Below are 23,216 nucleotides of genomic sequence, written 5' to 3' on the forward strand. Positions count from 1 at the left end.
CCTTCCTTCCTTCCTTCCTTCCTTCCTTCCTTCCTTCCTTCCTTCCTATCACAATTGGTGTCAAGTGACTTGCCCAGGCTCACACAGCTAGTAAGTGTCTGAGGTCACATTTGAACTCAGGTCCTCCTGACTCCAGAGCTGGTGCTCTATCCACTGTGCCACCTAGCTGCCCCTGGCCTTCTCTTTCTACCATACCACAATCACCTTACCCCAGGCCTTCATCAGCATCTCACTGAGACTATTATATTAGCCTATTAATTGATTTTCCTACTTCCAATCTCTCTTCTCTTCAATCTGTCCTCCTAGACTTGCCAAAATTACCTTCCTAAAGCATCGATCTGACCATGGTCCTTCCCTGCTGAATGATCTTCCATGGCTCCCCAATGTCAGCTCCTCTGTTAAGCATTTAATTTTCTTCACAATCTGACTCCAAGCGATCTTTCCAGTTTGATTGTATATTAATCATTAAATTAATTCATACTTTGTGCTACAGTTAAACTGGTCTACTTGTTGTTCCCAAAAAATGACATTCCATTTCTTCTTGATTGTCCCCCTATACTTTAAATGTTCTCTCTCTTCTCTGAACCCTTCGTTACTTCAAGGTATAATACCCTTTTATAACAATTAGTTCATTTTAAGCCTACAGGGCAATATAATGGACCCTAAATTCCACACAGGACAGCTAGTTGGCACAGTGGATAGAGCACTGGGCCTGAAGTTGGGAAGACCTGAATTCAAACCCATCCTCAGACACTACCTAGCTGTGTGACTCTGGGCAAGTCATTTAACCCTGTTTGCCTCAGTTTCCTCATCTGTAAAATGAGCTGGAGAAAGAAATGACAAACCACTCTAGTATCTTTGCCAAGAAAACCCCAAATGGGATCAAACCCAACTGAAATGACTGAACAACAAGTACAACAAATTCCATATGATTCCCTACTTTTTGGCTTTAGGGTTTTTGTAAGAAGAAAAAAATATGAGTTCAGGCATAATTGTTTCTGAGCCCCCAGTTAGGAAAATTCCTAGCATATAAGCAGAAGTTGGCTTTCTGCCTAATTTTACATTTATTTTTATCTCTAATTAACCCCTGGCTTCTTTGTGGTTGAGACAAAATTCAATTTACTGGGAATTTCTTAACTTTACATTTATATCTATCTCTAGTTAAACCCTTCCCTCTTTGTGGTCAATGCAAAATTTAATTTACTAGGAACATTTGGGTAAGAAAATAGCAGGTTATTTTAAAATAATAATTTAATACAATAATATTTTCTGTGAATAGATAGGCACCAGAAAGGGATGTAAGGGAAAGAGCCAACCTTTTCTTGGGACTTCCCTCAGCCTGGGTCTTTTGCTCAGAGATACCTATAGAGCGGATGACCTTCAATATCTCTCTTCTCTAACAGTTCAGTCCTACCTTTGCTTCTCAGGCGAGTACTAGAATTTCTTGACAGCGGTTCAAGAACATGATTCTTATCCATTACTTTAATGGATTTTTTCACACTTAGTCTAGGAGTGAAATTGAGGGATAGGGCATTTGGTCACTTAATTTAAGTGGTAATTTAGGGTTGAGTAAATCGATTGTTCTACCCTTCCCAAGACTCAGTTAAAATACCACCTCCTTCAAAAGGTCTTTTCTGATTCCCCCAGTTGATAGTGCCTTCTACCCCATCACTGTGGATTAATATATATATATATATATATATCCTGTATTTAGTCCTCTATGAACATGTCTCATCCCCCTCAGTAGAACAGAAACCTTTTGAAGGCAGGGACTGTTTCACATTTGTATTCACATTACAAATTTGTATTTTATTGTTCACTTTTTTTTTTGTATTTTAGTATGGTACCTGGTATATGATAGGTATTTAAATGCTTTTTGATTGATTGAAAGAGCTCTGGATTTGCATTCAGATGACCTGGGTTCAAAGCTTAAATTTACTACTACTACTACTATTGATAATAATAATACTGACATTGTATAGCACTTACTGTACCAGGCACCAAGCTAAGTGCTTTACAATTACTATCTCATTTGAACCTCACAACAATCCTGGGAGGTAGGTGCCATTATTATCCCTAATGTGTGGAAATTGTTATTGCTGTTCCATCATTTCAGTCGTGTCTGACTCTTCTTGACCTCTTTTAGGGTTTTTTTTGGCAAAGATACTGGAATGGTTTGCCATTTTCTTCTCCAACTCATTTTACAGATAAGGGAACTGAGACAGACAGAAGTTAAAGTGACTTGCCCAGGGTTACACAACTAGTAAGTACCTGAGGTTGGATTTGAATTCAAGGCTTCCTGACTCCAGGGTCAGTGTTCTGTGAACTGTACCACCTAGCAGCCTATTATTTTCTGGGTGACTTTGGACAGGATACTTGACTTCTCTTTTCTTTTTTTAAAATCTCAAATGCCCTTTGATTATTATAGGAATAAGACAAAATGATACATATCATACTAGTAGCTGACAATATTTTTGTAGGTAAGCTCAAAAAACAAGCAGCTTGATTACAAAAGTACTGCTGCATTAACAGCATATTTTTGATTTCAGATTATTCAGAAATGCACATAATTCAAATACTTGCAATTCCAAAAAACTTACTCCCCATGAAAATATAAAAATTTTAATCTGTCAAAAGCTTTTTTTTTTTTTTACTAAAAGCTGAATAAACAGATAAAATAAGCATAAAAACACAACTTTAGAATTTATGGAGATCAATTATATAAAAATAGTCACTTTTTCTTACAAAGGTGCCATTTATTAGCTCACAAAATATTTTCTACATAAATAATTGTTTTAAAATTGCATTATTTTTAAACTCGTAAGCCCTACATTAGATTTGGATTAGAAAAATCCTCTTGGAAAAATACTTTGGTATGTATCTTGAGCTGATTTTTAAAAATCCTCTAAAATAATTTTAGGGGCATGTGAACATTTTGCTCTACTAAAGCTCAGTAGAATAAGTAATGCATATCAGCTGCATTATAGAATCGGCACATGATTTATTATGATTCATTTAGAGAAAGTTACCACACCCAAAAAAGCAAAATCAAGTCTACTTTTAAAAACTCTTAAGCATTTATGCTGTCCTGTCTAGTTTACTAAAACATTTCTATAAAATGATTGGGATACTTCAAGAGTTTCATTTTCAGTTCATGTGACTTGGACATCTTGAAAGACAAAACCTGAAAAACGATTATGCCCTGGTTTTTGTTGTTTCCAAGCCTGATACAAACACTTTTTAAAAGATCATTTTAAAGACTTCCCAGTTAAGCAAAGTACATGTAACTTATACATTTAGAATATTGGCAGACAAAAATATTTACACAAATAATTGAAAGGGGCATATTTCAGAACCTAGGAAGCAATGAAAATCTATACCAATAAAATGTTGGTTAAACTCCCCTCATACACACTCCCCCCATCAAACTTCATTAATGAATTGTCTCAGTTGCAAACTTTGTTGATAACTACTATATGGAAAATTCAAATTGTTGAAAATTCACATTCTGTTGATCTGGTACCACTGTTAATGTTAATTTCAATATAGATTCCAGTTTTGCCAGGAGCTTGCTTAAAGTCCTCTTATTTCCATTAGGTAATATCAACCAGCATCTTGTAAATAAAATCTTTAGTCTTTATGTTGTAACTGCTAGTTTTAAAAGTTTCATTTTTGACCTTTCAGTTTATACAATTCCATATAAAAAGAAGATCCACTTAATTTTTAGGTATGTCCATAAAATTTATCTTTGTTTTAGACACTTTTATGGGAGATGTTTTACAGTTTTAAATTCTTCTATTAAAGTTTTGATTTTCCAAGACTGCAACTTGATTTTCCAGACACTTACCATATTCCTTTTTTCTTTCTATGGCATTCTCAAGCAACTTCTCTATTTTTCATCAATCTTATTTCTCTTTTCAACTGTGGATCATCTGTTTTGGTTGTCTGAGATGTTAGAATGACTGGAAATATATCATCACTACTGCCTGTGGAAGGTTAGAATTTGTTGGTGTGACATGAATCTCATAAGTCTGCATATCTCCTGATGCAGTCTGTACCACCACTTGGTTGCTGGGGACAAGTATCTGCCCTTCATCAGATGTCTGTTCATACTGAAGATTTGTTGTTCCTTGCTGAGTATTATGACCTGCATTTGTCATTGTTAATGCCTTCAGCCCCATTACTCCATCTGTGCCTGGACTGGCCATTTAGGGCAATGGCAATGTATTGATCAATGCTAGTTTGGTATCTAGGAGTTGGAACAGACATAGATGTGATTGTTGAAACTCCAGGGTTTTCTCTGTCTCTTTTTTTTTCTTCTTTGGAAGGGGGAAGGCAGGGCAGTTAGGGTTAAGTGACTTGCCCAAGGTCACACAGCTAGTAAGTGTTAAGTGTCTGAGGCCGCATTTGACCTCAGGTCCTCCTGACTGCGGTGCTCTATTCACGGTGCCACCTAGCTGTCCCTCTGTGTCCCTTCTTATCTCTGGTGTCTTCAGAAGATCGTCCAAGATTTTTTTGTAAGACGGTGACATGCTAAAAGCCCCCGAGCAGGGGTGGGGTGGGGGTGGGAGGGTGCATTACTGAAGATGACTGAGCAAGTCTGTATGACCCCTCGACTCTGTACTTGTTCTCCAGAAAGATGTACGACTGTCATTGGTAGAGCTCTTCTTGGTGACAACTGTTGATCAGTGTGAGAGACATAAGCACCCTGTACTCTTGTACCTGGCTGTGGTGCCGTCTCTGAACTGTTACTTTTGTGGGAATCTTCCATAATAAGCCGTGACCCTTCCCAACATTGCTCCTCAGGTCCCCTGCATGGGAACTTCCCCTCCCCCAAGAATCAAGTTCCGAACCCAGGTCTCTACATCCGGCCTTCCGTCTGTCCTTCCAGAGGCGCCAGGGCGGGTCAGCCGGTCCTCCTCCCCCCCACCCCCTCCCTCCCCGGCCGCTTCCATCCCGGCGAAATCGGAGCTAGTGGCGGGGGTCGAGGTGGCCGTCTGGCTAAGGCCTGCAGTCAATGTCTCCACCGCGGTTAGGTCCCCCGACTGCAGCATAGTCCACTCGGGGCCCGAGGCAGCCGGGAGGAGAGGGGACTACTTGACTTCATACCTGCAAAATGAGGGGACTACCTTTAAGTTTTATTATTCATCCAGATCTTTAGTTTAAGTCTGTGGCATAGAGTTGAGCTTATAGCTGAGCTGGTAGGCTCAGCAGGGTTTCAACAGGAGGAAATGGTCAGGAGGGGAGTAATTCTTGTCTTGCCACCCATATGACCAAAGGATGGCATAATGGCAAAAGTAGACGGAGTCAGGAAAACCTGATTCAGATCCTACTCTTATTAACTGTGGGATTCTCAATGAGCCTCAGTTTCCTCATCTGTAAAATGAGGAGAATGGACTAAATGACCTTTAAAATTTCTTTTAGCTCTGAATCTGTAATCCGATGGTCTTCCAATCGGAGGCAAGGAGATGGTTTTGTGATAATGTCTTTGAACCACTCTTTGCGAGGACCTTTTCTCCCTATCGATGGCCTACCAGGTCTTGCTAGAGTTTGCCACTGTTCCAGGTCACTCAAAATCTCCTTCCTCTGTGCCCACAGCTGAGACCCCATGGAGAGTAATCCAAGAGCTGGCCGGAAGAGCAGGAAGCTGGGATCCAGACGTCGGCATCAAATGCGGGAGGGCTTTGAGGAGGACGCTCCTCCAGCCGCAGACCCTGAGCTGTGGCCCTCCCACGCCACAGAGGAGCTGCAGGATTTCTTCGGGGAATGTGGAGCTGAGCATAAGGGTTTCATCACCCGGGAAGATCTGGGGGTGAGGTCATGCCTGCATGTCCAGTGGGGTAGGCCTTCCCTTCCCCTTCCCTCCCTGGCAGTCTAGTCACTGCCCCTAGAGATGAAGCAAAGCCAGCACCCAAAAATATTTCCTCTACTGGCACTAGTCTTTGCCGTTCTATTTTTCGCATTCCCACTTCCCACCTTCTAGTCTTCCCTCTTTCAAAACCTATTTTCTGGTTTTTTGAATTTGAAATTGACTCAATTCTGAGATGCAAATGATGGATAAACTCTATTGCTAGCCTACTCCCAAGGAGAATTTGCATCTTAAATGGACTTTAAGCTAAAGGAATGAATTCTTAAAACAAAACAAAACAAACTTTATTTACTTTTAGTTTACAACATTCAATGCCACAAGCTTTTGAGTTCCAAATTTTCTCTTCCTCCCTCTCCTTCCCCCCCCCCCCCCCCCCCCATGGAGGCAGGCAATTCGATACAGGCTCTACTATACCTTCACACCAAACATTAGTCAAGTTGTAAAGAAGAATTATAACCAATGGAATGAATAACAAGAAAGAAGAAACAAAACCAGATGAAAAAGAGAGAGAGCAAGTAGTTTGCGTCAGTCTGCAGTCAGACTCTGTAATTCTTTCTCTGGATGTGGATAGATAGCCTTCTCCATCATGAGTCTTTTGCAGTTGTCTTAGAACCCTGCATTGCTGAGATGAGCCCAGGTTATCAAAGTCAGTCATCACAGATACAATGTGTCTGTAATTGTGTACAGATATCTCCTAGTTCTGCTCTTCTGACTCAACATCAGTGTATATGTCTTTCCAGGTTATGATGAAGTCCATCTGCTCCTCATTTCTTATAGCACAATAGTATTCCATTACATTTGTATACCACAACTTGTTCAGCCACTCCCCAATTGATGGGCATCCTCTCAATTTCCAATTCTTTGCCACCACACAAAGAGCTGCTATAAATATTTTTGTACATATGGGGCCTCAAAGGAATGAATTTTTTTTTTTTTGCTTTTTGGAGGGGGTTTATTGGAGTAGGGCAATTGGGTTTAAGTGACTTGCCCAAGGTCACACAGCTAGTTTTTGTGTTAAATGTCTGAGGCCAGGTTTGAACTCAGGCCCTCCTGACTTCAGAGCTGTTGCTCTACTCGATGCGCCACCTAGCTGCCCCAGGAATGAATTCTTAATGGTGAAATCTAAAGCCTCAGTTAGCAGATGGAACTGAAGCCTCTGAAGCCGCACAGTGAGGTATGAAGAGTTTTATGTCAATAATGGACCTGGGCTCCTGTTCCAACTCTGTCCCTAGCTGTGTGGCACTGGATGAGTATTTCTCCCTTCTGGGCCTCAATTTCTTCATCTGTAAAATGGAAGTTGGACTGGATGTCCTTTTCAGCTCTGATAGTTAACTCTGAGAGATTCAAGGCACAAGCCTCCTTGGCTCTAATGTGTTTGTGGTTTGGCGATGGTAAGGACCTGGAAATGCCCATGGGCCCCTGGTCAGGTTTGATATTTGGCAGAGAGGGTCATGTTCATCTTAGGAAAGCCTCGGTCTCTTATATGCAGGTGAAAGACTGGCCCTATGCATGGACTGAGAAAATGATTATTTACATACATAATATGATGTGAATTAATGTATGAACAGTTGAATGCATGAATAAATGATCGATTAAATTAATTGCCAAATGAATCTATTGAATAAATGAATGAATGAGTGATAAAAAAAAATGAATGAATCATTGCATGATTGACTTCCTTCTCCAGGGGTGTTTTCTGACCATCTGGACTTTCTCTACCAGGTCCTCTAGCTGGGTACCTACCACTCTTTTCACCTCTCTTCTTTTTATAGATTCACTTCCTCCATTAGAATGTAAGTTCCTTGAGGCCAGGGACTGTCTTTCTTTCCCCTTGTATTTGTACTCCCAGTACTTAGCACAATGTCTGGCACATAATAAATACTTGATAAATCTTTGCTGATTTGACTTGACTGATTGAATGAATGAATGAATGCTGTATATATGCATTTTAGCAGGACTATAGAGCATTGCTGCAAAAAAAATATCTCTTCCACTGGCCCTTCCACTATGCCTAAAATTCCTACCATTAGAATTGTTCCTTTGGGTTGAGGCATCATTGGTGGGGTTTCAACTCAGGTCTCATGACTTCAAGTTCAGTGCTTTTTCCACTAGGAAAGGAATATGAGGAGCACTGAAGAGTAGGTAATGTGGTAGAGTGGAAAAGAGGCTTGATTTGGAATCAGAAGACCTGGGTTCAAATCCTACCACTACAAGTGATAGGAAGCCTACAGTTACAAGAGCTGTATGTTCTTCAGTAAATCATTTCCATTTCTGGGCCTCTGTTTCCTTATCTGTAAAATAAGGGGGGAGGTGAATTCGATGATCTCTGAGGTCTCTTTCAGTTCCAGAATCCTAGGGTTCTATTGTTTCATAATTTTTCCAAAGAAAGGTATTGTTTGGGTGTGGTTTAAACTCTGGGCAATATGGCACCTTCATCCTTGGCACTAGCCCCAAGTTTTGTTCTTTTCTTCCAGAAGGCAAAGTTCAGCTTCCTGAGCAGCCCTGAAGAGCTACAGCTAATCTTTGATTGGATGGACCCAGAGAGGAAAGGAAGCCTCACACCCAAGGAATTTACCTCTGGACTCAGTATGTCTCCTAAGATGGGGTTGGGTCAAAGGGGTGGGAAGGTAAATGGGCAAGATGGAGTGGTTCCTAGTAGTCTTGAGACTGCACAGTAGATGCCAACACATGCCTAGTCTTCTCAGTTGGGAGAGGCTTTCTGGATTTTTGGTCAATCAATATTTATTGAGCTGTATGCTTGAGAAAGGACTTTAAAGACCATCTACTCATACCTTTAATTTTACAGATCTTATATCACTGATCTTCCTCTGATATCTTTTTGTGTCATGGAGATGGACTGTATGTTCTTTTTTTTTTTTTTTTGGAGGGGGAAGGCAAGGCAATTGAGGTTAAATAACTTGCCCAAGGTCACACGGTTAGTAACTGTTAAGTGTCTGAGGTCAGATTTGAACTCATGTCCTCCTGACTCCAATGCCAATGCTCTATTCACTGTGTCACCTAGCCGCCCCTGAGTCTATGTTCTTAAAAGTTTTGATGATGAAACCCCAATATCTGCAGGTCCTACCAGGCTAAAAGTATGTGTGCTTGGTGATAGACTCTTAACTTCAGAGAGACTCATCACAAGATGAGCCTGGGAACGATGAGCTGTTTGGTCATAGAAACTCTGGAATATTAGCTACCAAGCTATGGAGGGGTGGTAATCTGCCTCAATGGAGAGAGTATAACATCCCTGAAATATAAATCCTTGAAATACTGAAGATCACAAGTAAAAAGATTTAGACTAAAAGTGATCTTATATAACATGTAGTCTGATCCTCTCATTTTACAGTTTACGTTTATAGAAACTGAGGCTCAGAGAAAGAAGAGATTTTTTCTAAGCTTATATAGGAAGTTCCTAATATAATCAGGACTAGATAGATAGGTAGATAGATGAATAGATGGATAAGTAGAGATAGGTAGATAGATAGAAATAGGTAGATAGAGATACATGTAGAGATAGATAGAGATAGGTAGGTAGATGATTAGAGAGGTAGATAGATCAAGATATAGAGACAGGTAGATAGATGGATAGAGAGAGAGAGAGAGAGGTAGGGAAATAGAGATGGATGGATAGATGGATGGATGGATGGATGGATGGATGAATGAATGGCTGGCTGGTTGGATAAAACATTTATTAAGCATTTATTATGTGTCTGACACTGTGCTAAGCCCTGGGAATGCAAATACAAGCACAAAAGAAAGACAATCTTTGGAACTTACTTTCTAAGGGAAAAGACATTGAATTGAAGAGAGCTGAAAGGGGCAGAGGAGGAAGAAGACCTTTATTTTTGCCTTTTAGTCCAATCTTCAAATTATAGTAAGGGCTTAGTAAATTATTACTGAATTAATGTTCATCTGATTTTATTCATGAATGCTGGCTCTTGTTGAATATCATTCATCTAACAGTAACCTCTCTCTGTGCTGGGTGCTGAGGAAAATGTGCTTATAAAGTCTGTGCCTGGCACATATTTAGGTGTTATATAAATACTTATTCCCTTCCCTTTTCAGAATAATGTTTTGAAGTGCATGAGATGAAAAACACAGAATTACAAAGGAAACCAATTATGTTGAAATTCTGTTACCTATATATAATACTAATATTATATGGCATGGTTTAAGTAAGACATGCTCTCTGCCCTCATGGAGCTTACAATCTAGTTCATAGTCTCCAGAGTTGGAAGGGACCTCACAGATAATTTCCAGCCTCTTCATTTTGTAGATGAAGACACTGCCACTCAGGCAATCCAAGTGACTTGCTTGGGATTGCAAGGTAGTTTTAGAGGTGGGATTTGAATGAAGGAACTCTGACTACAGAGACAGTGTTTTCCATTGTACCAAGCTGTTCAGTGATTCTATGATCATTCCAAAGGTGAGGTGATACAAGTTTAGGGTAGGAGGCCCCTCAGTGCCACCCCCTAGGGCACAATTTGCCGGGCCTGGGTGGGATAAAGGGATGAAGGATCAGGGAAAATGATTTAAGATGTGAAGAGCTGAGGACTCTCCTCTCTTTGCCCCTAGAGAATGTCTTCAGCTCCCAAACCAAGATCCCAGGGCCAAGGAAGAGGAAGACCAGAACATGGATATTCTCCAAGGAGGAGCCTACCAGCTTCCAGTCCCTGGAAGAAGCTGATCCAGAAGAGAGGAGATGGTTTCTCTCCTTCATGGAACAGCTGGGGACGGACCACTCATTTCTTGAGTAAGGCAATACCGAGAGCATCTACCTCTGTCTTCCACTGGGAAATCTTAGACTTGGGGGACAGAAGGGATAACCAGAGGCAAAACTGTCAAGTGGAAGGGACCCCTTAGAGCTCTGTCCATCCCCTATGCTGTCCCCCTCTTTCACGTATGCAGATGGCCTCACCTCTATGCCTACTCTGGCTGAGGTATTAAGAACTTAAGAGGTTGTTGTTTGGGAGTGTCCAGCACCCAGTGGACCATACCGTCCATGCGGTTTTCTTGCTAAAGATACTGGAGCACTTTGCCATTTCCTCTTCCAGGGAATCAAGGGAAACAGAGGTTAAGTGACTTTCCTAGGGTCACACAGCTAATAAGTGTCTGAGATCATATTTGAACTCAGGTTTTCCTTCCAGGACCAGCACTCTATTCACTATACCATCTAGCTGTCACCTATTAGGTTACTCTCTCATAAATAATAATGCCAATAATAAGAGTAATAGCTTCCATTTAGATGAACTTTTAAGTTTTACAAAGCACTTTACATACACGAACCCCATAGTAACAACACAGTGAGACAGTGAAGGTATTACTTTAGGTTTATCATCAGAGAAGTGATGTCAGAGGACCTGGGTTCAAGTCCTGACTCTGTGGCTTACTATGGGACCTCAGGCAAGTCATTTCACTTCTCTCAGACATCTGTGAAATGAGGGGGTTGCACCAGATTAGCAGTTCTGAAACCTGGGGTCTGTGGCCTTTTCAAACTATACATATTAAATATATAAAAATATATATTACATAATTCAAAAATATATTAATATATGTTTATAGCTATATTGCTATTATGTATAATTTATATATATATAGGTAACTAAATTTCAATATAATTGGTTGCTTTGTGTATTTCATTTCATGCATTTTCTTTCCTTCTTTCTTACTTTCTCCTTTTCTCTCTCCCTCTCTCTCTTCCTTCTTTCTTTCTTTCTTCCTTCCTTCCTTCCTTCCTTCCTTCCTTCCTTCCTTCCTTCCTTCCTTCCTTCCTTTCTTTCTTTCTTTCTTTCTTTCTTTCTTTCTTTCTTTCTTTCTTGGCAGAGTTAAGTGACTTGCCCAGGGTCACATAGCTAGTAAGTGTCAAATATCTGAGGCTGGATTTGAACTCAGGTCCTCCTGATTCCAGAACCGGTGCTCTGTCCACTGCACCATTTAGCTGCCCCACATTTTGTGCATTTAAAAACATCATTCTGGGAAGGGAAGGAAATATTTTTCTATAACACCTAAAATGTGCCAGGAACAGTACTAAGCACTTTATAAATTTTGCCTCATTTGTTCCACACAAAAGCTCTGGGAGGTGGGTGCTATTAGTGTCCCCATTTTATAGTTGAAGAAACTTAGGCAAACAGAGGTTAAGTGACTTGCCTGGAGCCACCCAGATAGTAAGTATCTACAGCTAGATTTGAACTTAGGACTTCCTGACTTGGAGCCCAGTACCCTATCCATTTTACCACAAGGAATCTGGTCATGCCTATGAGGAATCATACATAGCTGGTCATCTATGCAATGTGACTGGATACAGCACTTAGCTCCAAATATGCCCAACATGACTGCTCTTCCTGGTTTGTAATGATCAACATTTAGAGTTGCCAAGGTTTCAGACAACAGATGTTGTCATCTCCAAAAGGCCCCCTTGAAAGTATACCAGTGGTCTCTGGGAAAAGAATTCTCTAATCCTGTCCCATTTTCATAAATTAGTCACCAGAGTAGCTGATTAAGGTCTTGGGTCCTGAAGGAACAAGGGACATAATCTCTTCTAATTTTTGGCTCCTGTCCAACAAACACTGCCCATTTCAACATCTAGAATAGAGTTCTTCTCTTCCCCTCAGTCAGGCAGAAATCTGGCAACTGTGGAAGAAACTAAGGCAAGAGGAACCCCAGCTGGTGGGGAATCTGGAGGGCTTCCTGGCCAAGGTGACCAGTCGTCTTCAGGAGACTCAGGCTGAGAAGGAAGCTCTGCAAATGACCCTGAAAAAGTGAGTCTGGTCAAACCAGAAGAAATTTTTAAAAAGAATAATCAGAATATATAATGCTAGCAGACATATGCTAACAAAACTAAGACCACAAAAGATAGAATACCTTAATATGGTTGTTGGACTGGTTGGTTGCTGTCCTTGGTTCTCAAAGAGGACCAAAATGACATCACTGTTAGAATCAAGTTTCAGTGTGTCCGACTGTGGATGTTCAGATCGATACGAGCTCGGAATGCTCTACCACAGGTTGGGCACAAATAGTCTATGTGGACATTTGGGGTGGATTCTCTAAATTTGTGCATCCTGCATTTCCTTTGAGCTGCCTCAATTCTGCTTTGTTCATGGAACACAGTACCTTCTCTGATGTGGGTACATCATGTTGAGCGGTCCTGTGCCAGTGTCTCCCATGTCACACAATCAATTCCTATATGACATATGTGAATATATAAAAATATAAAGATATGTAAAATATAAAACATTATAAGACCAGATAGAAATCTTAAATAAGCCACTCAGAAAAGGAAATAGATCTAGCTGTAAAGGAACTACAAAAGAAAAAAAATATCCTGCTCCTGATGGATTCATGGGAGAATTCTGGCAAACTTTTAAAGAAGTTAGTACTCAGAATTCTCGAATTATTCTCAAAAACTAAGAAATAAAAAAAGTGAATCTAGCTAATGACCTGTCTAGTGCCTCTTTCAGGAGGTCTAACCAGGTGCTTATCATGGGTATGAGAAATCTCAAACTCACTGAAAGGAACTAGACACCCCAGGCTTAGGAGACAAAGGATCAAGCTCAGGGCCATGTGGAGATTGAGGAAGGGAGAAGGAAGAACCAACGGTTGTATGAAATGGTGAGTAGGACAAGAGATGGGAGAAGTTCAGGGAACTATGGGAGCTCAAAATGATGTAGGGGTACCAAGAAAGCCAAATTCATCCTCCTGGAAGAAATAAACAAAGGTTGAGTGTCATGTTGCCTGGATGATATAGGAAGTTTTGAGGTAATATGGGGACTCAGGGCGGGAGGGGAGTGGGGTGAAGATGGAGTCAAGGTGACATGGGGTCACTAGGATGGGGGTGAGGGTGATGAGTGAATTGGAGTTTGGGGGAATGTCTGGATAATGGAAAGGTCAGGAGTGACATAGGGGGTCAGGGTAATATGGGAAGATAAGGCACAGGGGAGGGATGGCAGGTATATAGCTAGAATGCGCCCTCAGAATGTCCCCTTGTGGTGAGCTTATGGTAGGACATAAATAAAAGTCCCATCCAATGAGCAGGTTTGGATGGGTAGTGTTCTGCGTGGGTAGATGGGATGTACAAATCAATGAAATCCCAGACCTGTTTGAGCATGTGCCATAGGGAGCCCACTATAGCCCACGAACCCCCCCCCCCCACACCAACAGAAAGACTGAAAAGGGGCTATGCACTCCCTCTCTCCCCAGATGTGATGATGACCATCACCATGAGGTCCAACAGCTCTATGAGGAGATGGAACAGCAGATTCACAGTGAGAAGCAGCGACTCCAGGCAGCGGTGAGCTTGAATCTTAGGACTCTTAAGCATCTGCTTTACCTCTCATGGTGTCTCCTCTGCGGAAGGGGTCTGCAGCCCTGTGACTGGAGAGCTGCCTGTGTGTGGAACAATGGGCTTATCAAATGAGATCATATTTGTCAAGCACTCAGCACGGTATCTGGAATGTTGTTGATTGTGTTGTTTGTGACCCCATTTGAGATTTTCTTGGCAAAGATCCTGTGGTAGTTTGCCATTTCTTTCTGCAGCTCATTTAACAGATGAGGAAACTGAGGCAAACAGGGTGACATGACTTGGCCCAGGGTCACACTGCTGTTAAGTGTCTGAGGCTGGATTTGAACTCAGAGAGATGAGTCTTCCTCATTCCAAAGCCCAGTGCTGTCTCCACTGAGCCACCTAGCAGCCCTGGCTGGCACATAACATGTGTTTAATAAAAAAAGAAAAAAAAAAGCTTATTCTCTCCTTCCTCCTTCCTTTGGAATCATTAGACCTGGGTTCAGATCTTGCCCCATCACTCACTACTTGCTATGCAAGAGGGTTTCACCCTCTTTGGGCCTCATTTTCATCATCTATAAAGTGAAGGGATTGGATTAGATGCTATTGATAATCATAATAGTGTTTATATGGCACTTGAAAATTGACAAAGCACTTAAAAATTTAAAATCACTTGATCCTTATGACAACCTTGGGTGGTAGGTACTGTTATTTTCCCCATTTCAGTTGAGGAAACCAAGGGAGGCAGCAGTTAAGTGACTTGCCCAGGATCACACGGAGATTAAGTATCTGAAGTCACATTTGAATTCAGGTCTTCCTGACTCCAGGTACAGCCATTTATCTACTGTTGTTATTCCTTTGTTTTCAAAAAGGACCAGTGACATCAGGGGGTGATGTCTTGACTCAATCTTGAACTGGATTTAACTGAGCAAAGCTGCACAAAGCCATCAGCCTCACTCTCTCTTCCAGTCATCCAAGCCAAGTGGCAAGACGAAAGCCACTGCACCACCTAACTGTCCATCACTGTCACCTTCTTGTCATAGTCACAGTTACCCTTGTTGTTATCACACGGCCTCTGAGATCCCTTCTAAAATCTGGATCTTTAATTCTCTGGTGGGGAGTGGGATCAACTGGTATTGGAGGCAGAGGAGACCTGGAGAATCATTAGAACAAAATCCCCCTCACAACAAGCCCTCAAAAGTTAGCCTTTGCTTGAAGACCTTGTAAGGAGGATAAGAGGGCTCACTTCTTTTTCCTTCTGGGAAGCCTCCAGACTAAGTCACAACGTGGTGGTGGCAGGGGAAGGGGACCACCAATGGGACCACCAGAACTTCCCTCCCCAAAGGATTCCCTTAAACATATAGCCCTGCTTGCTGGGCTAATGAACTTCTTCTCCCACATTCAAAACCTGAAATTATGCTAAACTTGTAAGTAAGACTTTGTTAATGACCACACTGCCCCTACACCCAGTTTTACTAGTAAATGAAAGAGGAGCAAAAAGCATTTCACAATCCATCTACAGCCACACCCTGGATTCTCTTCAATCCAGCCTGCCTGGGGATATTTTCTAGGGGGCTGTAAATCTACTGGGTAGAGGTTACCAAAACCCTGGAACTGCCCCAATCAAATCAGAGTGACCTTCATCTTTGGTAAGAGCTGCCCTTTTGTCTCCAGGAATGACTCACGTTTTTACAGCACTTTCAGGCTGACAAAGTCCTTTGCTAAAAACAATCCCATAAGGTAGAGAGTGAATATATAACCCCCCATTTTATAGCTGAGGAAACTGAGTCTCACAGGCACCCAGTGTGACATAGTGTGGGAGCCTGGAGAGTCCCAGAGCCCTCCATAAAGACCTCTGCCTCCATTCATCATGGCTACGTGTTACTTGCATCCTTTCAGTGGAGCGGGTGGAAGTTGCCATGGCAACTTGGTGGCCTAGCCTGCCTGCTTTTTAGGCATCAGTGAACCCACCTGGGAGGGGAGAGTTTATTTCCCTTCTCTGTATAGTGGTTTGCTTCATCAAAGTCCTGGCTGGTAGCCAGGCATTGGGGGAGTGAAATATTGTCTACGAGAGCAGGAGGGACTTTCATCAGGCTAGTGGTACAATGGGGATAGACATGGCTCAGGAACCAGGAAATCTGGGTTCTCTTGTAAGCTCTGCCACTGACTTCAGATGACCTTGAATAAATCACTTCACCTCTCTTGGGCTCAACTTTTGTAAAAATAAAATGCTAAATGATTTCTAAGGTTACTTTCAACTCAACATCTGCTCTAGGAGTCTTAGATCTCACTGTACAGTCCCAAAAAGGGTGTTGAGCTTGGGTCTCACCTAGTAATTTCTCTATAGGGAGGCCTCCTGTGGCAGCCTCAGGGATGGCCTTAGGCCAGAGGAAATGCATAGGCTCCTAGGGGTGAAGGGGGAGGCTCAGAGAGTTGGCATTGACAGGGGCTCCCTCTTTTTTCTCTCCTTCCAGAGTGACACTCAGGGCCTGGCTTACAGTTCTAAGATGCACCAGGCTCTAGAGGCCAAGGAACGGGAAATGCAATACTTAACAGAGGGCCAGAGGGAGGTGAGAAGATTCTGTCAGGGTTTCCTAGGGGAGGGAGGGTGACAAGCCCCACTGGCCCTCTTCTAAAGGAGGAGTGATTGCACAGTTGGAGTTTCAGATCATTGTTTTACAGTTTCCTTTCATCCTTCCCTTTAAATGCTTTCCAGCTTTTTGGGTCATCCATAGTTCTTGGTCCAATGGCCAAGGAAGTTCCCTATGTGTCGTCTCAAATCCCTTTTGGGTTCCAGTATTCTCTCAAGGATGTTGCAATCTGCCCACTTTACTCTTCTCTTGGAGGTGTCTATAGCTGTGTGATGAAAACCTAGCCCAACCTAGAAAAATTCCTAGTTGGGTTATAGTTCTAATTACTATCCACATCTGTCTCCCCATTCTTTCTTTATTTTTTCTTTTCTTTTTAATGTATGGAATACAACAAGCATTTCCATATTATAGCATAATAAAAAAAAAGATGATTGCACATGAAACTGAAGAGGTGAGAAAACGGAGATACTGGGGTGGGGGAGAGTTTTAGAAGGGTATATAGATTAAGATTTAAGAGATTATGGGGAGAAAATAAGGGAGGGACTTTTGGAGGGGTGGACAAAATGAAGAACAGGAGAAGATAAAGTAACAGGGATAGTGTAAAAGAGAGGCTGAGAAGGAAAATAGTGAGTAAAAATAAGATGGAAGGAAATTCACTTAAAACCTTGAATGGGAATGGGATGAATTTGCATTTGACAAGTGCAGAGACTTAATATTTGGGGATAAGAATTCTCCATTCTTTCACTTCTGGAGTCCCTACACCCCACTTGTTCCAGGTCTGCTATGTTTTCTTGGGTCCTGGATTGGGGCAGCCATCCTCACATCTGGCTGGCCATCAGCACTCACAATTCTTTCTACCTACCCTGCAAGAAAGGTAGAAAATCTCTTTTCTTTTAGTTTAGCAAAGATGAGGTTTCACTTTTCCAAAAGAAACTCAAATTGAGAGGATAAAGGAAAGGGAAAGAAAGCACAAAGAAAGATGGCATAAGTCTGGCCTTGTCCAGGAGAATAAACCTCTGGTCTGGGCTTGGCTGGCTTCTTTGTTCCTGGCTCCTCTTTTTCCCCTGCAGCTGGAGGCCCAGATTGACCTGCTGAGAAGGGAGAGCCATGAAGTCAGCATGGAGAACCAGAGACTCCAGGAAACCCAGAGGGACTTGACCGGACAACTGGAGCAGGTCCAAGGGCATCTGCAAGTGACCAGGGGGCACCTGCGTCTAGCAAGGGGTCAAGCGTCCTGGCAGGTGGAAGAGGAGACCAGGCAAGGAGCTGCCTAGGCCTGGGGGTGGGGGGGCAGAATGGAGTGGGAGGAGGACAGTGAAGGAGGGGAGCACAATAGAGGCCCCAGAGCTTCAGGGTTGTGCCACCCATATGCTCCATGTGAGAGAACCAATCAGCCAGTGATAATAGCAACACTAATTATGATAATAGTGTATATCTGTAGGGTACTTTTCTATTTACCAAGCACTTCCCCTCATAATTACCCTTTGAGGTAGGTGGTGTGAATATTATCCCCATTTTACAGATGAGGAATAAAATGATGTGTCTAGGCTAAGTAAGGGTCAGAACTGAATATCATAGAACCTAAGTTCTTCCATGAACCTCAAAAGTGTTCTGATCCAACTTATATTTAGGGAGATAGAGTTCCAGTCACGTGCTGGAGCCAGCTAACACCAGCTCTCAGACAGCTGACTATTAAATTTTTGCTGTGAGTGTTTGTGCCTCAGCAAATGCTACGAATCAGAATTTGATTTAGTATTTTGCTGATTGTCTAGTCTTAAGAAAGCGATGGAGAAAATGTTAACTATGCAGACAAAAAGTATGTTTTACCTCCTTTATTTTTGAAAGCTGGTTGCCTTTCCCTGTTTCCTTTCCTTTCCTTTCCAAATTAAAATTTGGCCCCTAAAAATGAACAAAATACTCCAGAAGTGTGGTCTGACTATTACAGAGTACAGTGGGAGCCACCACATCTCCTTTTTCTGGATATTATGCAGCCCAAGATTGCTTTCACATTTTTGACGTCTATGTCACACTGTGGACTCATATTTGAGCTCATAGTCCACTATAACCCCCAGATCTTTTATATATAAGATGTTGCTGATGTGTCCCTCATCCTGTACTCGATGAAATTGACTTTTTGAACCCAAGTATAACTTTACATTGATTCCTATTGAACTTCATTTCTTGAATTCAATCCATCATTCTAGCCTATTGAGATCTTTTGGGATTCTGATTCTATCACCCAATATGAAAACTATCTACTGGTGTGCGAGTAAATGTTTAACAATCAGCTCTCAAAAAAAGTAGGTACAACATACTTTTTTTATCTGCATTGTTAACATTTTCTCCATCACTGGGTTTCCTATGCATTCACATTGATCTCTTTAGACAGCTCTTTTTTCCTCCTCATTGGGAGTGTCTGTTTGTGTCTTCAGGATTTCATCTTCGAAAAGTTCCTTTTCCTCTTTGGTTGACTTTTCCATCAAAATATTAAGCCATCATACATATTTGTTTTTCCTGAACATTCTGAAGTCTGCTGTCCCCAAGTCTAGGATACATGTAAGACTATGCCTGACTCCTGGGTAGTGAGAGACAGGTCTAGAAGAGAGGTTCCTTGTCACTTCAAGCTTTAGGAAGATGAGATTATCATCAAAGCAAGTCTCAAATTTATTAGTTCTGATTTTAGCAGAGGGCAAAAAGACAACTGGATAGTTGAAGTTTCCTGTCACAATAACATGCTCCTGTGCCATATTTTCAATATAGTTTCCAAAATCTTCATCTAATTCCTCCTTCTGCCTCAGTGGTCTATAGTTTACCCCTATAACAATATTGCTTCTGTTTCTACTTTCATAGATCTTTACCCAAATGTTCTCTGACACCAGACTCCTTGATTTCCTCACTTGAATATATAGAAATAGACAATGTTGTCCAATCCCACCCAACCTCTACCCAATCTTCTGTCTAGAATGCTCTTTTACTGTTTGTAAATTTTTAGTGATATGATTTGTTTTTAGTTCACTCTTATTTCCCAATAATCTTTCTACCTCCCCAATAACAATAATAATTGTTGGTTGTTCAGTTGTTTTGATCATGTCTGATTCTTCATGACCCCATTTGGTGTTTCCTTGGTAAGGAAGGACATTGGAGTGGCTTGTCATTTGCTTCTCTAGGTTTTACAGATGAGGAAACTGAGGCAAACAGGGTGAAGTGATTTGCCTAGGATCACAGGTAGTAAGTGTCTGAGGCTAGATTTGAACTCAGGTCTTCCTGACTCCAGACCTGGCACTCTGTCCATTGTGCCACCTAGCTGTCCCTAGCTATAAAATGGCATTAATAATAATGCTTACCACTCAGTATTGTTGTGCTTAGCACAGTGCCTGGCTAGTAGTGGGTGCTTAATAAATGCTTGTCCCCTTCTCATATCCTGTTCTTTTTTTCATTTAGTCCAACCCCTGATGAAGTGCTAAATGGTGTGACAGTTAGGGACCATGTATCCCATACCTGCCTAGCATGCAGGCCATCCTAACTGATTCATAACAGGCAGGAAGAGTTCTCAGAATCTCAGAAGTCAGAGGGACCTTAGAGGCAGGGGTGTGTGCTGGAGCTAGCTTGAACAAGCTGGGTAAAGCCCATTGTTTAATTTTCAGTGTGAATGTTTATACCTCAGAAATTGGCAAACATTACAAATCAGGGCTTGATTTATCGTTTTGTTGATTGTCTGGACGAGGGTGGGGAAGCTGTGGCTTCAAGGCCATATGTGACCCTCTAGGTCCTCAAGTGCAATCCTTTGACTGAATCCAAACTTCACCAAACAAGGGCACATGTGACCTCAAGGCCTCAGGTTCCCCACTCCTGGTCTGGGCTTAAGAATGTGGGGAAAATGTTAATTATGCAATGTGTACTTTTCCCTCCCCAAGAGCTGGTTGTTAAGCATTTACTAACACACCCCTGCTCATAAGCCAACCCATCCCAGATCAAGAATCCTTGCTATGATGTCCCCAATAAATGGTCATACAGTTTCTATGCCCAACCTACTTCTATCCCAAGCAATTCTTTCCATTTAAGGATGGCTCTAATTGTTAGGAGTCCAGATCTGACTTTCTACAACTTCTCCCTGTATTCTTAGTTTGGCCTTCTGGAAAAATTTGAACCCTCTTCCAAAACCTGTCCTTCCAACACTTGAAGGCAACTCTTGGGCATCCCAAAGTCTTCCATTCTCCAGGCTGAACAACCTCTGTTTCTTCAGCTGAGTTGTATAAGACACAGTCTTCTCTCCCCTTACTATCCTTTTCATTCTCCCCTAGATGCTTTCTAGTTTATCATTACTCTTCTTCCTAAAATGGATTAGATGGCCAGTGTGATCCTTTCCAACTACAGATTATCCTGGCTGAGCAAGGCATTCCAGATGTGGACTATCCAGGGAAGAAAGAGTACATGGGATGGTCACCTCCCTGGGCCTAGAAATGATGCCTCTCAGTACAATGTTAATTTTAATTAATTCTGCATGAAAAGAATCTACTTTTTTGGGGGGCTGATATATCACACTGTGGATATGTACTGAGCCTGCTGCTTCCTAACACTTCTAGATCTTTTTTCTCTGTCCTGTACTTGGGCACTGGAACACTAAGAATTCAGAGAGAGGAAAGATTCCCTATAGAAGTAGCTGGTGGTTCAGCAAATAGAACCCTGGGCCTCAAGTCAGTAAGATCTGAGACTAAATCCAGTCTCAGACACTTACTAGTTGTGTGACCCTGAGCAAGTCACTTAACCTCTGTTTGCCTCAGTCTCCTCAACTATAAGATGGGGATGATAATGGCACCTACCTCAAAGGGTTGTGAGGTTCACATGATATATTTGTGTAAAAAAAAGTAATTAGAGAGCACCTGGTACAAAATAAGTGTTATATAAATGTTTATTCCTTTTCTCCCCTCCTCATGGGCTAGGCTGACTAGTGAAGTCTTCAGAGAGGACCTGAAACTTGAGCTAGGATTTGAAGGATAGATAGACTTTTGATCCAGGGGAAGGAAGAGGGCATTTCCTGAAGGGGGAACTAATTGAGTGAAGATGCTGAGACTGGCAGGGATATAGAGTATGGGAAATCCACTGCGGAAACCCACCTGAATGCCACATAGTCAGTGTTGTTTTCTCCCCGTTCTTCCTGATGTTATTTGCTCTACACCCTCTCTAGTGATCCTCCGCTTGACCCAAAGAATACCTCGGACTCCCAACATCTTGTCTCGTTTCCTGAAGAAAACCCACTGCCATCACTGTTTGAGGAAGGTGAATGGAGTCAGCTTCTGACCAATTTCACCAGCCCCCAGCCAGGGAATACCACCCAGGTCTCCTGGAGCCCACCCCCAACCCCAACCTCCCTTCAGGGACACCGTACACCCCGAGTGGTAAGGCAGATCTCCATTACTGAACCCAAATTCTGGCAACTCAATCAGGAGTCTCCTTCAAATCCAGAAGTACCTCCAATGAGCCCCTTAGGGCCATCTGCAGTCCCTACTGTTGTGTCAGAACTCAAGGTTGCTGGTGAGCCAAAGCGTGAAGAGACTTTCCAGTGGGACTTTCAGAGAGTATCTTCTGGGGAGCCAGCAATCACTAGTGGGGGACAGGAAGGTCCTGTGTTAGGTGATTCCCTGCCTAGTCAGGGCCTGGCTAGGTCCAGCAACGGGGCTGGGGATACAGATGGAGATGAGGTGGGGCAGGGAAATGGGCCCATTTCAGATATATTCTCCAAGGGCTCCAGCTCTGAGGAGTCACTGCAGACACTGGGCCCCTCTGCAGACATGCAGGCCAACACCTGGGAAGTGGGTCCAAAGGAGACACCTCATCCTGGTCTGCATCCAGCTGGCTCAGAGCAAGAAGTGGGGTCCTGGGGAAATGAAGTATTCACAGCTGGACTTGATGTGCCCATTAAGACTCCTGAGCTAGTGTTCATACAAGAAAACACTCTCACAAGAAAGCAAGAACAAGAAAAAATGAATACAGATGGGTGGAAAGTTGAGACCAGTCAACAGAAGGATTCTTCTGATCAGGAAGCTGGGCTCAGAGAGTCAACTGGGCCAGATGTGGGTGAGGTTCCTGGTGACAGATCCAGGAGCAAAGACTCACCTGGGCCAGATGTGGGTGAGGTTCCTGGTGAGGAATCCAGGAGACCAGAATCACTTGGGCCAGATGTGGGTGAGGTTCCTGGTGAGGGATCCAGGAGCACAGAATCACTTGAGCCAGATGTGGGTGAAGTTCCTGGTGAGGGATCCAGGAGAGCAGAATCACCTGGACCAGATGTGGGTGAGGTTCCCGGTGACGGATCCAGGAGCATAGACTCACCTGGGCCAGATGTGGGTGAGGTTCCTGGTGAGGAATACAGGAGCACAGAATCACTTGAGCCAGATGTGGGCAAGGTTCCTGGTGAGGGATCCGGGAGAGCAGAATCACCTGGGCCAGATGTGGGTGAGGTGACTGGCAAGGGATC

The 23,216-nt window shown here is 42.5% G+C and overlaps 1 protein-coding gene and 1 pseudogene across 1 annotated transcript in view; one reads left to right on the top strand and one right to left on the bottom strand.

The window, feature by feature from the left end:
* Nucleotides 1-3,763: 3,763 nt before the first annotated feature.
* Nucleotides 3,764-4,284, bottom strand: LOC138150220 (cyclic AMP-dependent transcription factor ATF-1 pseudogene; annotated as a pseudogene).
* A 1,324-nt stretch (nt 4,285-5,608) lies between these two features.
* Nucleotides 5,609-23,216, top strand: part of RAB44 (RAB44, member RAS oncogene family) — a 41,994-nt gene continuing 24,386 nt past the window's right edge. The window contains exons 1-8 of the mRNA XM_069073657.1: nt 5,609-5,812; nt 8,344-8,455; nt 10,448-10,625; nt 12,484-12,630; nt 14,069-14,159; nt 16,625-16,720; nt 17,812-17,999; nt 21,927-23,194. Of these exons, the coding sequence (XP_068929758.1) occupies nt 5,609-5,812; nt 8,344-8,455; nt 10,448-10,625; nt 12,484-12,630; nt 14,069-14,159; nt 16,625-16,720; nt 17,812-17,999; nt 21,927-23,194 (2,284 nt within the window). The remainder of the gene's footprint in view (nt 5,813-8,343; nt 8,456-10,447; nt 10,626-12,483; nt 12,631-14,068; nt 14,160-16,624; nt 16,721-17,811; nt 18,000-21,926; nt 23,195-23,216) is intronic.

The sequence above is a fragment of the Petaurus breviceps genome, unplaced genomic scaffold (genome assembly GCF_028583685.1).
Source record: "Petaurus breviceps papuanus isolate PSGF00001 unplaced genomic scaffold, PetGlider_PUasm1.0 90865, whole genome shotgun sequence".
NCBI lineage: Eukaryota > Metazoa > Chordata > Mammalia > Diprotodontia > Petauridae > Petaurus > Petaurus breviceps.